The 15,347-nt window shown below is 38.6% G+C and overlaps 1 protein-coding gene across 1 annotated transcript in view; it reads left to right on the top strand.

Moving 5' to 3' along the window:
- COL12A1 (collagen, type XII, alpha 1) overlaps positions 1-15,347 on the top strand; it is a 59,876-nt gene that overhangs the window by 22,663 nt on the left and 21,866 nt on the right. Inside the window, exons 23-36 of the mRNA XM_010076926.1 lie at positions 238-367; positions 561-680; positions 1,354-1,500; positions 2,302-2,418; positions 2,871-3,017; positions 3,473-3,547; positions 4,080-4,219; positions 6,055-6,178; positions 6,382-6,525; positions 8,747-8,911; positions 9,783-9,821; positions 9,915-10,053; positions 12,087-12,229; positions 12,593-12,702. Coding sequence (XP_010075228.1) covers positions 238-367; positions 561-680; positions 1,354-1,500; positions 2,302-2,418; positions 2,871-3,017; positions 3,473-3,547; positions 4,080-4,219; positions 6,055-6,178; positions 6,382-6,525; positions 8,747-8,911; positions 9,783-9,821; positions 9,915-10,053; positions 12,087-12,229; positions 12,593-12,702 — 1,740 coding nt within the window. The remainder of the gene's footprint in view (positions 1-237; positions 368-560; positions 681-1,353; positions 1,501-2,301; positions 2,419-2,870; positions 3,018-3,472; positions 3,548-4,079; positions 4,220-6,054; positions 6,179-6,381; positions 6,526-8,746; positions 8,912-9,782; positions 9,822-9,914; positions 10,054-12,086; positions 12,230-12,592; positions 12,703-15,347) is intronic.

Below are 15,347 nucleotides of genomic sequence, written 5' to 3' on the forward strand. Positions count from 1 at the left end.
GAAGAGTCAGTTTGATTTATCTTTTTGTTCTGACCGTGGTGTTTTATAATTTAAAATAACAAATACTAATAATTGTTTGTAGGCTTTGACCTTTAAGATATCTCAAATCACTCTATCAACAGTGGACATAAAAAAAGTGCACCAAGTGTCAAAACAAATTTTTAGTTCTAGTTACTGTCATTATTGATCAGTTACAGGGCTGTGAGTTGGCTTACCTCTGTTTCTTTTCTGTTGTAGACAACAGTTCCTGGGATAAGAAATAATGTGATATTACAACCCCTGCAATCGGATACGCCATATAAAATTACTGTCGTGGCTGTGTATGAAGATGGAGATGGTGGACAGCTGACTGGAAATGGCAGAACAGGTAATTAGTTTTAATATTGTATATTCTTTTTAAAATTTAAGACACACATTCCTTGAGCACTCCAACATTGTTAAGGTTTCATTATGTTGATCATGTCTTTGATGGGATGAATCCCTGACAGAGTTACAATGTGAGTTCCTAGAGGTTGAACAAGAGTCACTAGTCTAATTAAAGGGTTTTGCTTTCTCTTTAGTTGGCCTACTTCCTCCTCAAAATATGTACATAACTGATGAATGGTATACACGGTTCAGAGTTTCCTGGGATCCTTCACCATCCCCTGTTCTTGGCTATAAAATTGTGTACAAACCTGTGGGTAAGCAAGCCTGTTCATTCTGAGTATACGGCTTTCAGAATAGCCAGTGGCTAATAGATCAGAATAGGAATCGTATGTATCATGAAATATTTTTGTTAAAGAATTTATTTATTTTTTGTTTACTGATTTTGATGGAAGCTTAAGTCTTATTATCAATATTTTATATGAAGCGCAAACGATCAAATACAGTGTTTCATAGATTCAATTACAGAGACTGACTCGTATAGTTAAAATTTAATACATTGACTAGATAAAGTCCTGGACCAGAGTTGGTGTTCCTCTCTTCAGTACCTCTTTTCCTTCTGAGGATATGAACTGGTGTATGTGAGATGAGGATTGGATGGGTGTTTAGGTACTAATGTCCTTCAGAACGTTTGTTTTATGTGACAGTGAAACAATATACATACCTTTCTATAAGAATGTTTCTATATTCTAAATATTCTACGTTATTTCTATAATAAACGCAAATATTGCACAATACCTTGTAAAGCTATGTGTATGTTCTGTTTGCAACAGTTTAATATGCTAAAATTTAAGAAATTAGTATGTCTTGTTTTAGAAAAAAATAGATTAACACTTAATGACATGAAAAGATGGCACATGATTTTGTACGTCACCTAATCCTGAATCTTTCTCTCCTCTGCACTTCCTTAATGCTTCCTTTCAATTCAAGGTTCGAATGAGCCTATGGAGGTTTTTGTGGGGGAAGTGACTTCCTACACCTTGCATAATCTGTCTCCCAGTACGACTTATGATGTGAATGTTTATGCCCAGTATGATTCTGGAATGAGCATACCTTTGACAGATCAAGGCACTACCTGTAAGTCAAGATAATGTTGTTGTAGTCATGCTAGATACATATGCTGGTCTGAGATGATGTTGATTCAGAAAGGATTTTTACGGATGGTTTTTATAAAGTCTGAATATCCTGTCATGGAGAATACTATAATCTGTCCATGGTGTAGATCTTAAAGCCACTAAGCTTGGGAACAGTAATTGAAATATAGTTTTCAATAATGATTCGATGATAAAAAATTTTCTAGTCTGCTTCCTACAATTTTTTTTTCAGCTACCGTTGGAGTTAATCTTTAACTGTATCCAGGGTACTCCAGAATCTAACCATGCTAAGCAGGTCTATGCTTTTTGCTACTCTGCTTTCATCTCACAGGAATGTCCAGTGAGATAGAAGGAAGAGATGGAAGGAGATGATTTTGATGATGGCCTCAGCTAAGAAACTTCCAAAAATATCTTCAATTAAGATGAATCAAGCATCCTGAATTTTGCTGACTCAGTGCATTATTTTCATATATATGAGTCAAATTCAAATTTTTGTAAGTTTCTTATTTTATAGGGAGTGTAACTTCATGTGAAAACTCATTAAATGGGCTGTTACCCAATACAGGAAGGGTATCAGACTATGAGCCTCTGTAAATAGCTAGGCTGGGATCTCTAGAGCATAAGAGAAAAGGAAGAAATTTGACTAGAACTGCTCTTTCCTTCTGTGAGTATTTGAAAAAATGAAGTTCTGGACCAGCCCTGCTAATATAATTTTCATTTTGATGTGTTTCATCCATAACATAGTATTTTCCAGAGAAAAATTTATCTCTTTCTCTCTTCACAGTATATTTGAATGTCACTGACCTAACAACTTACAAAGTGGGTTGGGATACCTTCTGTATCCGGTGGTCACCTCATCGCTCAGCAACTTCCTACAGGCTGAAGCTAAACCCAGCTGATGGTAAGTGCATTTTATTTGTTTTGTTTTCTGGAAACATAGTTGTCTTATTTCAGTGACAGCACCACTTATTTGGGATGGTGGCAAGCACCCACCAGAAGCCATGATACATCTTGTTGAGCTTTAAGGCTCTGAACATAACCTCTCTTTCTGGAGTGGTGAAAGGCTGCAAAGACAGAGTGCTGCTTATTGTCCAGTTAACTTTTATTAGTGGGAATCTGCTAGTGACCTGGATTTCACATGTACACTGCCATGTTACTCTCTAGTATGCTCCAGGGTGCATAATTACCACATAATCTGTATCTAGAAAAGCTTTTGTGGGACAAGAATACGACTACTGTCCCATCCACTCCAACCTCCTCTCAAGAAGTCTCTCATTTCTACACTTATTTGTACACATACTAAAAGGGAGACAGTGGGTTCTAACTTTACTTCCATTGGGCTTTTTTCAACAGGTTCCAGAGGACAGGAAATCACCATACGTGGATCAGAAACAAGCCATTGTTTCACTGGCCTCTCACCGGACACAGAATACAATGCTACTGTCTTTGTTCAGACCCCTAACCTGGAGGGACCTCCAGTCTCTATAAGGGAGCATACAGGTAGGGAACAGACAGTGTGAACCTTCAGTTTTGGCTATAGAAGGTTTCTTGTTTCAGCTGTTGAACTTATCTTGCTCCTAAATGGCTTTCAATGCCTCTTTTAAGTGATCTTTCCTCTTTCTCTCAATGTAATGTCAACTGGAGTTTATGAGGGAAAAAAAATCTTCAAACCAAGTATTTCCTTGGATGAAAAACAAATGCATTATCAGCCTGCAGTGTTACTCAGCTCGTGTGAAAGTGTTCCTGTTATAATGAAATCGTGTAACTTTGTTTTAACAATATCTATAATCTCATTACTCTTGTAACACAAGAAATTTTGCATTGTCAATTATACATTGTTTAGGTTAGTGAGAAAAGACTAGAATTTTTCTGTGCGGTAATATAATACATAATCTAGAGTTTTTCCTTGAATGAAATAACTTATATGAAGTTAAAAAGTTATTATTTCATTTCAGTCCTCAAACCTACAGAGGCACCAACTCCACCACCTACACCTCCTCCACCTCCCACGATCCCTCCAGCTCGGGATGGTATGTTTATTTGTAGAATTATTCAGTATTTTTATGTAGTTGCTGCACTCCTTCACAGTTTAGTTCTATTTTTCGTAAATTAAATAAATTTAAAACTAGCACAATGTTTTAGACAAATGAAGTCTGAGACCAGTTTCCTAATGACATCCATTTGCTCTTGAGCATTACTAGACTTCAGCATTTCCTGGTTTAGAACAACAAAGTGCATACATTTGGGGAAAAAATTCATGATATTCTATAGCTCTACAGCAAGTCTGTTAGTCTGCCTTCCCTCAGCAGACAGTTTATGCTATATGGTAGCTGCTCAGAAAAAAGTAATTTACATTTGATTCTTGAACTCTTCCTCATTTCTTTGAAAATTTTTGATAAGTGTTTTTGTGTTGAGCATTAGCCTTCTGCCAGGTTGACTGCGCGGTGAAATAGGTTTGCCAAATATTCGTCATTCTTGAATTTTCAAATTTTGCAGCAATGCTCTTTATTTCACAGTGGTATGATTGGTGTGGTTTAAGTGTTCTTTTTCTTGGTCTTTCAGTATGCAGAGGTGCCAAAGCAGACATAGTATTCTTGACTGATGCTTCCTGGAGTATTGGTGATGATAACTTCAACAAAGTAGTGAAATTTGTTTTTAATACAGTAGGAGCCTTTGACTTGATTAATCCTGCTGGAATCCAGGTAGGTTTCTTGTTTCCTTTGGGTACATGTTGGAGGGAAACTGAAGATGAAGCTGAATTACTAAAGTTACATATGACTTTTCCTTCCTTTTAGAATGCTGTCATTTTTTTAATATCATATTGTTGTACAATGCATGTCTATGTGTGTGCCTGTATAATTATCGATGAAATGTAGTGGTCATTTTTTTAAATACAAAGGGAATCCAGTCTGTTCTGAGAGGTTTCTATTCTGAGAGGTTACTATTCTGAAAGACAGAAGTTGTAGTGTGTGGGAATCTTCCAGGCAGAGACACTGGGGTGAGGTATGGTCAACGTATGGTTAATTTTATAGTTTTGTTTATGACATCAACAACAGACACACTGCCTAGCAGTCAGTAGTCAGAATCCCTTGGAGAGGGGCACCTGCAGAAGTCTCTTCATCACATCCTAAAGACAGATAACATGGGTCCACTCCCCAGTGAGCATAGTGAAAGTATGGAAAGGTGAAAAGTCAGTCCTGTTAGTGAATTAATGTGTCTCTAAATAATAAAACGTGGTAGCTAGTGAGGAATACACTTTCAGGATTTACAAGTTGATCATGGTTACATCAAAGACATTTCCTGTCAGGCTTTTTGCTGTAAGCTTTGCACCGTTACTGGTTTTCTTCAGCTTATGGGAAGCTGGATGGGACCCCTGCCTGGGTCCCTGTAACCATCTCTCTCTCACTAGATGGAGTGAATAACATGAGATGTGATAGAGTTTCTTCCAAGGTATCTCTGGAGCACTGTAATGACCTGCAAGTACAATGCCTTTTCCTTGGCTAGAAGGCTGAAGGTGTTTGTGGTTTTTTTTTCCTGTGGGATATTGTGGGAGTGATTTTCCCCAGTAACTATAAAAACTCTTTGCATTGCTCATGAGCTGCCTTTCATCCTCTGGGCATATTTGTAGGTCTTTGATTCCCTGTCTTTAACTCTCTAGACATTTTTAAGGAAAACATACCCCTTATGCTCTGCTTTGTCTCAGACATTCTTTATCCGTCTTAGCTCTAATCTAGATCAGGTAGTTTTCTTTTCCATTTTTTTGTTATTAAATATTTTTTTTTCCTGTGAATATGTATGGGTCCTGGCCTAGAGATAGGGAAGGCCTCATATAGGTGACAGAGACATGTAAATGCTAATGTTTAATAAAATATTTAAGACACATACCTCTTGAGATAGTTACAGCAATCACAGGTTTTGAATTGGATATTAGATATTTAAAAAGGGGACTTTACTTCAATAAATGTGAATATATACATACAGAGAGATGTCTATTCAGCTTCAAAATAGTATAATATAATATTGCAATTTTACAGAATATTAAAAGGAGCAAAATAATAAATAGATATAATACTGAAAGATTATTTCATAGTAAACGTTCTGTGATTGTATTTCAGTATTTAAAGCAAGAGTGTACACAATTCTGTGTATATCCAACTTTATTGATATTCTGTTGCCAAGTTCTTTTTGTATTTCCTAACAAAACCTGGAAGAGGTTTTGTACATACTGTGTATCTGCTCAGAAGCAGAGAATAGGCACTACATACACATCATAGTAACAGCAATAATTTAATCATACTTATTTAAGATCACATCACATTTCGTATGCAAAAGAGAGAAAGAAAAAAGTGTTGTGTGCACACTGCTGTGATGATATCTGTGTGTGTAAAAATATATGTGTGTGCATGATCATACATAGATGGAAAAGATTTTTCAGTTATTTAATGCTTACTAGTTTACCACAATATGCATTTCAATGGAGAGAGTTGTTCTGAATGTGGAGGTGTGAGACTGAACACTGTGATGTATTCCATTTCAGGTTTCATTTGTGCAGTACAGTGATGAGGCAAAATCTGAATTTAAACTCAACACATTTGATGACAAAGCCCAGGCCCTGGGAGCTCTTCAAAATGTTCAGTACAGAGGAGGAAACACAAGGACAGGTAATTCTGAGCAGTAATTCTATTTCTTTAAGTTAAATTTTTTTCAGGAACTGCCTCATTATCCTAGTATCACATGGCTGAAGAATTAGGGTTTTACGTTTTTCTGTGTTAGCTGTGTGGGTGTTGCCCTTTCAGAGTAAAGTGAGAGATTTCTTCTCTTCTTGGTAGTATGGTTGACTCCTTGTTCATTGCGCACTTTGCAGGCAAAGCCCTAACATTTATCAAAGAAAAGGTTTTGACCTGGGAGAGCGGCATGAGGCGAGGTGTTCCCAAGGTACTCGTTGTTGTCACAGACGGTCGGTCTCAGGATGAGGTGAGGAAGGCAGCCACGGTCATACAGCACTCTGGTAAGCCATTCATGGTACCTGGCTGTTTCCTTTCCTTATGTGGGAAGCAATGCAGTTAGAAGTGGTGCTGCAGTTATCTGAGAATCCTTTGCTCATCATTTACGGACGCAGAAATGTATTCTGGGTATTTGGGAAAAACTCAAAACTATTTAAAGAAGTTAGACTTTCTGGTCCAAACTTTCTTTTTCTTTCTCTAGCCTTCTCTCTGGGAAAGAATGTGGCTTCCCAAGGCTTTCAAATAATTCCTCGTGTCATTTCATGACATGACTTTTGGCTACTTCTTTCTCTGCCTGCTGTGTGGACCCCAGGGGTCACTGTGAGGTGTACTCCATTCTAGTGCTTTTGGTGTAATGGGCCTGGATTGTGAGCTTTATGTTGTACCTGGTATAAACCAGTGGATCTACAGCTAAAGTAACTGAACTGACTTCTCCATTGCCTTTTGAGCTGAAAAGTTTTGCATTTCCTCTTTAGATTTGCTGAATGTGGCTTATGTGAGCCCAACAGCCTAGTCCTGTCCCTGTATCCAGCAGTTTTGCATTTCCGTGCGTAAACCGCCTGCAGTCCTGTTCCCTGATTACGGAGATGATGTACTTCCTTATGGAAATCAGTGGCATGTAAACCACACGTTGGAATCTTCTCTGCCTCTGTCATCCTGAAGGAATTGACTCTGTCTAGTGGTTTCTAAAGATGTTTGGCTACTCTATTCACACTAATCTCCACGGTATCCTTGAATAATCAGTTTCAGTGCTTAACTACCCTAACAGTTGCAAGGCTTTGCCTCACGTTTCAACTGGTTCTTCAAGTCAATGAAACTATTGTCTTCTTTTCATTAACCTGGTTAACCTAGGAGAGCAGTTGATCGCTGTCCACTCTAATGGGCCTTCATTTTTAAAGCCTGTTGTCATTTCCTCTTTCTCTCTTTTTTTCTAGACTAAACAAACCCATTTCCTTCAACCTCCTGTTGGTCATATTTTCCAAACCTCTTATCTTTTTTGCTCTCCTCTCTACTTGCTTTGGTTTCTTTGCGTCTTAAGTGTTGTGCTCAAAGCTGGACAGAGTATTTCAGCTAAACCTCCACCACAATTGGCTACAGAGGAATAATTTTATTTTTTTTTAAATTAAATGTGTAAATAAAGCTAACTTTATAATTTGCAATTAATGTGAATTCTGCTTTCAGCCTCCAGCCAGCATTTCCAATGTCTGTGCAGTCAATGAAATGTTGTGGGGAATATTTTTCTATATGGTGCTGACTTGTGCAGTGACTTTTTTTCTTCCTTTTTTCTTATATGGCAAAGAGAGGTCAAATTGTCACATGGAGGCTTAGGAGATAGAAGGGAAAGAAAGAAATGAGTCAGAGGCAGAATCCTGTAAAGGCTAGTAGATAGCAGGAAACAAAAACTTGAAATAGAAGGCAAGGAGATGCTAATCTAAGGATTTGAAGAGGAAAATCACCCTGACGAAGAAGGAGATTATGCCGTTACACCTGGTGATATGATTAAATTCTAGGGTCTGTGTTCTTGTCATTTGACTTAAGCCATCCAACAACTAAATATCTAGTCTAAGGTCATCATGTAGGGTTCTTTTGTGATGAGGGAAGAGAGCAACAGGTAGGCATCTACAGACCATGGCTTCTACTATCTTGAAGTTAACATCTCAGGGAGGTGAGATTAATTGTATTCTGAATCTGCCCATGTCTGTCTCTTGATTATAGAGGAAGACTAGACAACTACCTTAGACTTGTTGCTAACTTGGAAAGTAAAAATTTGTGAGATGAATACCACCCTAAGAAAGTGAAAGAGAAACTGAGAAGAGTGAAATGCAGGGGATGGCAACAGATAGACAACTGGGTAACTAGTATCCTGCACAGAGATTTTGGACAAGGACAGTTTGAAGATCCTGTAGAGTTGAGAGGATTGTACATTTTTGTATGAAAGACTGAGGGGAGTACGTAGCCAAGGCTGTGTGAGATTGGATAATGCCCAACAAAACTCAGTGAAGGAAGGAGGAGAAAGTTTTGAAAGAAAGATGCAAAAATTAGTTTAATCCCTCCTGAGCTTTGATAGGGTGAAAAGATGTCCAGAATGTATGCTCATACCGAAGGCCGGATAAAAGGCTAGGTAGAGCCTGAGAAATCGGTGATAGGGACTGCTTGTGAAATATTGACTGGAAAAATGGTAATGTCTGTTTACTACATGTCACGTAACAAGTGTTGTTTTTACAGGCTTCAGTATCTTTGTGGTTGGTGTGGCTGATGTGGATTACAATGAGCTGGCCAAGATTGCCAGCAAGCCTAGTGAGCGTCATGTATTTATTGTTGATGACTTTGATGCCTTTGAAAAGATTCAAGATAACCTCGTCACCTTTGTGTGTGAGACAGCTACCTCAAGTGAGTAGAAGACATCGTTTCTGCCCTTTTCCCAAATGAATGCATTTGCTTACATACTGCTACAGTTGCTATCCCCTGTAAGGTACATCCAAATAAGTGTTCATATATTAAAGTTAGGTTTCATAATAACTGGACATAGTTTAAGGGAGCAAGTTACTTTTTTAAAATTTTGAAGAAGGTATTATATTTTATGTGACTTTATCTCACATTTCGAAAGTACTCATATTACAGAAAGAGAGTGAGAACTACTGCTTTGTAAGAAGAGGAAGAATGATGCCTGATGTAAACTGGGAGGCACAATGGGTCTCATATTTACCACTGGCCCAAGGGTGCTAAAGAGGTGCAGCTACAGTGTGTGACGCTGTTTGAAAGTTATCTACATCAAGTTCAGCTGTTTACTCAAATGAAATCCTTCTATGGCAAAACTGAGAAATTCTCAGGCCTGTCATGTGCAACTGTGGGCTCTTTAGCTGCCTCATCGGCTGGCTTCTGAGGAGCCATATAAATCTGCAATTTTTCCTTGTGAATCCGACAGCTACTATGCAGCCTGACTCATGCTTTAAATATCAATGGAAAGACTGTGTCATTGTGGTCCTTTCTTCCTTTGAATTAGACTCTTAAAATATTTGGGTGGTTCATTTGTTATTCCATGTAATTTTTCACAGTAGAAATATCCTACTAAAAGAAACAAGTAAAGTTTTAAACAGTAGATCTATCACAGAGCAGAACACAGCACGACAGATGTAACAAAAGTTGGCTGATAATTAATAATAACACAGACTTTTTGGTCATAAAACTTTCTGAAGTATATATATATGTTCATATCCTGTTAGGTTTTGTAATTTTGAATTATATGTTTTGTGTTTTTCAGCTTGTCCTCTTATTTACTTGGAGGGGTACACTTCACCTGGTAAGTAGCTGTCTAATATTTTGGCATGGGTTCATTTGTGTCTGTCATAGCTCTACAGTGTTTTTATTTTTTGTTTTCTCTCTGGATTTAAAGGTTTCAAGATGCTGGAATCATATAATCTAACCGAGAAGCATTTTGCTTCTGTACAAGGTGTATCACTGGAATCAGGGTCTTTCCCAAGCTATGTAGCATATAGACTCCACAAAAATGCCTTTGTCAGCCAGCCAATACGGTAAGTAAACCTGAAAGACTCGTATTTAGGGCAAGCAGGTGAGGACAGATTAATAGAGGGTATAGATGACAACATGAGTATCTTATGGAGGGTGTATTCATTTGATATTCTTTTTACTGATCTCCAAAAAATATACTCCAAAGAACACCTATTATTGTTTTCATTAAATACTACTTCATTTCTTCTGTTGCAATCTGTTCACTGTTAATCCAGTTACTCATTGTTCTTTTTTGGAGATTATGCTGCTTAAGCGTTTGGGTTGCATATAATTCACAGTTTGTACTTGGGCAGTTGAACAACAGCCTCTTTGGTACACCAAGCTCCACATTGCCAGAGGGAAGTGGTTTCTGTACGTGGGGATAAGCTCCACTTTTCCCAGGGGCATCGTTTATACTGCAGTAGGCAGCACATTGATGCCAGTGAGTTAGGGTGGTTTCTCCTCTGCTTGAGTTGCTGCGTTTGGCAAATGGAACAGAGTTTCCATGGGCCTGTGGTCTTACAGCTTGATTATGGAGGGGTCATTCTTTCCAAGGTTTTTTCATTGAAATAAAAAAGACTGAGTTAGCAGTTAGTTTTTCTAAGAGGAGAACAATACCTCTCTTTTTCTTTTTGCATTTGTTGTTCCTCTGCCCTCTATTTAAGTAAGTTTCAAAAAAGTCATTCCAAGTCAGAGGAGGTGCCTAAAGATAGCCCATTGTTCCTATTAAATTTAAGGAAATTTAATCTTTTCATGCAAACATTTGAAATATTCTGCAGTCCTGCCAGACTGGGTAAAGATCAGATCACAGGCACAGGAGCTGAGGTGTATGAAGGAATTATTTATTTTTGCCAATCCTCTCAGCTCTCAACTTTTAAAGTGGCAGACTTAAGGGCTTTTTGAGTTCATTGATGGGCCATTGTAGCCATGGGTGTGATAGATTTCTGACAGCCTGGATTTTCATGATCTAGAGAAGTACAGATAGTCCCAGTCCCTGGGATCCTGTTTGGAAACCCTTACATTCAGAATGAACTTGCATTTGGCGGGGTAAGATGATAAAAAGAGAGACTTCCTATTTATTGCTCTCTTTTTTGGAATGTTGTGATACATAGTCTGCTCTCTGCTCTAAGAGGTGGAGTAGACTTGCCAGAGTATTCTAGGCACTTATTGTTAGTGAGAAACCAGAAAATAAAACTCACAATAGACTGAGTGACCAGTCTGTATCAGAGATAACTTGGTGTCTGAGTTATAGTGTTGCTATGTCTACTTTACTGTTTTCTTTCTTGCACTGTGCTGTGTGGCATTGTTGGCTTTGTTATGGTGTTATAGCTGTATGGGTACATATGACCCTATGATTCTATAAGGCCAAACCCCCTTCTCAGTTCCATTATGATGGTTAAGGGGAAGCAGAAGCTACCTCTTTTGTTACACATCGCTTCCTCTCTTCCCCTTCAGAAAGTGCTGGAGGCCATTGAATGCATGTTTTTATTTACTTTTGGCTTTCTGTTTTTTTTAAATGTCTGACAATCTGAACATCACAAATCTAAACAACCACTGATGAATGAGGTAGAGCCCATATCCACCACCGGTTGCAGGGAATACATTAAATGAATCCTTCCTTGCTGCCCTTCAGGCACAGATACAGTTAAGTGCTGTTTTCTGTTGCCTGTCTGAAACAGGCCAGATGAAAGAAGAATAAAGCTACAGTCCTGTTTTCTGCACTTATCATCAAGGAATCTAAGATATGTGTAGTTTATGCAGAACCTTGCCACAGGAATATAGCTACAAGAGTTCTTGGTTATATTGTGGCTTCCTCTGTAACCATGGTGCCTGGACCAACTGAAGACAGGCTGTGAGTTCATCGTGACAATCACACAGTGATTGTTATCACCAAAGTCTTTTCTATTTGACAGAGTAGTGAATATGCTCAGTTCCCTTAAACACTGTGATTTTCCTGTTACTATCATGTCTTTTCTTTAAAAAAGAGAGAATGATGATGATGTTATTTTCCTCATGTGTTTCCATGTGAACAAACGTTTTCATATTGTCCTAACAGGGAGATTCACCCGGAGGGATTGCCGCAGGCATACACTATCATTCTGTTATTCCGTCTTCTGCCGGAATCCCCCAATGAGCCTTTTGCAATTTGGCAGATTACAGACAGAGATTACAAACCACAAGTTGGAGTTGTGCTTGATCGTAAGGATGATTTTGCTTATTGTGCAGAGAATTTATATATTACATTACTTTGCATGCATCCTTCCCAAATACTTCCAAAACCAAAGCATTCTTATGTGGTAAAAGGATTATGTATTTTTAGTTTTAATTTTTTTTTTTTTTTACTTTGTACATAATTTTTTTTTAAACTAAGCTATGTTTCAGATTTGGTCTTACTTCTAAAACCAAAGGAATATCTATCTATGTGCTATGGGTCAGTAAGACCATCTATAATTTGTGTTTACCCATTCGAGTGGCATACTACATTTTATCCGTAAGCGTATTGTAGGATGGTGGTTTCAGTAGTGCACATAAAATGAAATGTATTATTTTGATTTATTGCAGCTGCCAGCAAAGTGCTGTCATTCTTTAACAAGGACACAAGGGGAGAGGTTCAAACTGTAACTTTTGATAATGATGAAGTAAAGAAAATCTTTTACGGAAGCTTCCACAAGGTAAAGGATTGAAATTGTGAATGTTGCTTTCCAAAGTGCTGCTCTTTGAAATGAAAGGCAAACAAGCAGAAATCCCTGTCAGTTTTATCCAGTATTTATATGGTACTGTAAGTTGACATAGGAACTTACAGATTGTATAAAACAAAATCTCTGAAGGTATAGCAAAATTGTGTCCAAAACACAATTTAATAAGTGTTTTCCTGCTGTATCAAGCACCTATGTTTAGGACAAGAACGTGAGCTGCAATTGCAGCATTTTTGGCAACTGCAATTTGCATTCTCATGTTTCTGTTTATCTCCCTTCCGTTCAGTTTAGTTCTCTTCTGCTGACTAAGTCTAACATTTGTTTCCTTTCTGATACCCTCTCCTGCGCAACCAGTCACTGCCAGCATCCCTGTGAGGATACAGATAAGAGGTTCTCTCTGGCAGCTTGCTGATACTGAGGCCACATTGCCAACGATCTGTGCCAGGCTGACGGCGGGGAAGGCTAGCTGGGGCCAGCGTTATGTCTGTGACTTCATCTCTTTAAAACAGGGATGACTACAGGAATCACCCAGTGCTATGAAAGCTGTTGGTGTCCTCCAAATTGGGCAGAGGATAATTTCCCATACTGCTTCTATGTCATGTCCAGTTATTTTGGTGTTTATAAATTTTAGTGGCTAATTGTTGTTGCGTATATGAGGAGATGTTTATGTCACTGGCTTTGTGACTGATTCACAGCTTGGTTCACACCTGCATTAGTCAGCCTCTGTTCTGTCCCTGACATTGGGCTTTTTGCCTTTCTTTTTCTGATAGCTCAGTAGTACGAGAGAATTTTAAGGAAATGTGTTAATCTACTGGAGTGAGAAAAACTGTCAGTACAGGACAGGATAGATATTATTTTGGTGTAAAAGCAGAGTCACCACCAAGAAGTGCTGTTAAAGCACAGAACAGCATGCAGCATGCCTCGTTTTCCATATCAGTGTGAGAGCTGAGACTTCCCTTCTCCATGCCCGTGGGGTGAAGCTCTCTACGTGCTGTGCTGCCAGCAGTCTGTTTCAGGTGTCTGCTGCTAATTTAATTAACGTTCAAAGTCATATTTTTCCTTGCAGTTCCTCTGACGGTGATAGCACTGAGCAGAACTCTCTTGACAGCACTTACTGTGAATCTCTGCCAATTGATCCGAGCAAATGGGGAAAACCCTGCAGCCCCAGGCTATGCAGAACTGTGTATTATGCTCACCAGTGAAAAACAATTACAGGAGAAATCAAAATCCATCGTTTTCTATTCTTTTAATAGTTAAATACACTCATACCTATGAACAGGAAGCAATTCTGGGATTCCAAATGACCTACAGGAGTAACAGCCATTTGCAAATTATCTTAAAGCTCTGGAACTATGAGTTCTTGCTTATGAGAGTATTTCTTAAGCAAAAAATGGGCCATGTGTCAGTTATTTAGTGCAGTGTCTCATTCCCCTTCTTTTTCTGAGAAAGGAAGCAGAAGTTCAGATTTTTGATAGTATTTAATCTAGCTGGAGTAGCCTTGATTTGAAGAACTGTACTTGGGATTTTCCACCACGTCACTGAGCTGGTTCCTTTGGGCTCTCTCCAGGATTATCCCTGAGATTGCTGTATGAGTCAGGTGGGTAATGATAGCATCTTGGGGTTCCCCCGCTCATGTGCTGGGAAAGCCTCACGTTATCAGCCGTGCTGATTAGCTCCTACAAAAGGATAGAAGTAGTTTCAGCTGGATGAAGGAAGGAAAGTAGAGATTAACACATTTCAGAAGGTACTTCTGCAATTTCTCTTGCTCTCCAGTTTCAAAGAAACAACAAATCTTTAGAACGCAAGAAGATGTTTTCCAAAATATCGAACATTTTTGTGGTTTTCACTCGATGACTTGCTGGCTCATCCAGTGAAGCACAGTTAACTACACCTAACCGTACAGGGAATTTACTTTGGCACACTTGACTGCTGTGCGTAGCAGAGCTATGGTGAAAGCTGTTAAATCTGGCAAGTCCCATAGGAAAAATTCTGACTGACTGAGACAGTCATTAAATTTATAACTGAATGTTTTGGAGAGACAGACGACTTTACTTTCTTATTCTTACCATGCTCGGCTTGCTTTTAGATTGCAGTTCTGCAGTAGTTACCCACAGAAAATTTGATGATGGGTGTATGTCTTTGTGCTGATGTACATATGGGATAAGAGTCTGCTTAGCTTATTGATGTGGATCATTCAGTGGTGGATCAGACTTTATCTTAGAAGGGTCCAGAGAGAAAGGTTAAAGTATGTTTTCTCTCTTAAAACCTCAGTACCTTCTGGCACTGGAAATGGCCAAAAGTGGTGCTTTATGTTGGTGTGTTAGAAACTGAAGAGAATGTTTCTGTTAAGTTTTTGTTAACAGAACAATTTAACTAGTTTTTGTTGAAAATAAAGTGTAGCAGGATTGAATACAGAGATGATTTATTTACTGTAAATGCTAAATGCGTACTTCTGTTAGATTTATGCTTGGGCCAGGAGATTCAGGCTGGAATTCAGAGGTGGCATGAAACCAGCAGTGAGCTGAGTCAATGCCTGGAAGGAGCCCTGCTTGTTTCTGACTGCTGAGGTCGCTGCTTCTTTGGATGGACAGTAGACAGACAGACAGACGATGCTCAGCGGT

This window comes from Pterocles gutturalis, unplaced genomic scaffold (assembly GCF_000699245.1).
Source record: "Pterocles gutturalis isolate BGI_N339 unplaced genomic scaffold, ASM69924v1 scaffold10368, whole genome shotgun sequence".
Lineage (NCBI taxonomy): Eukaryota > Metazoa > Chordata > Aves > Pterocliformes > Pteroclidae > Pterocles > Pterocles gutturalis.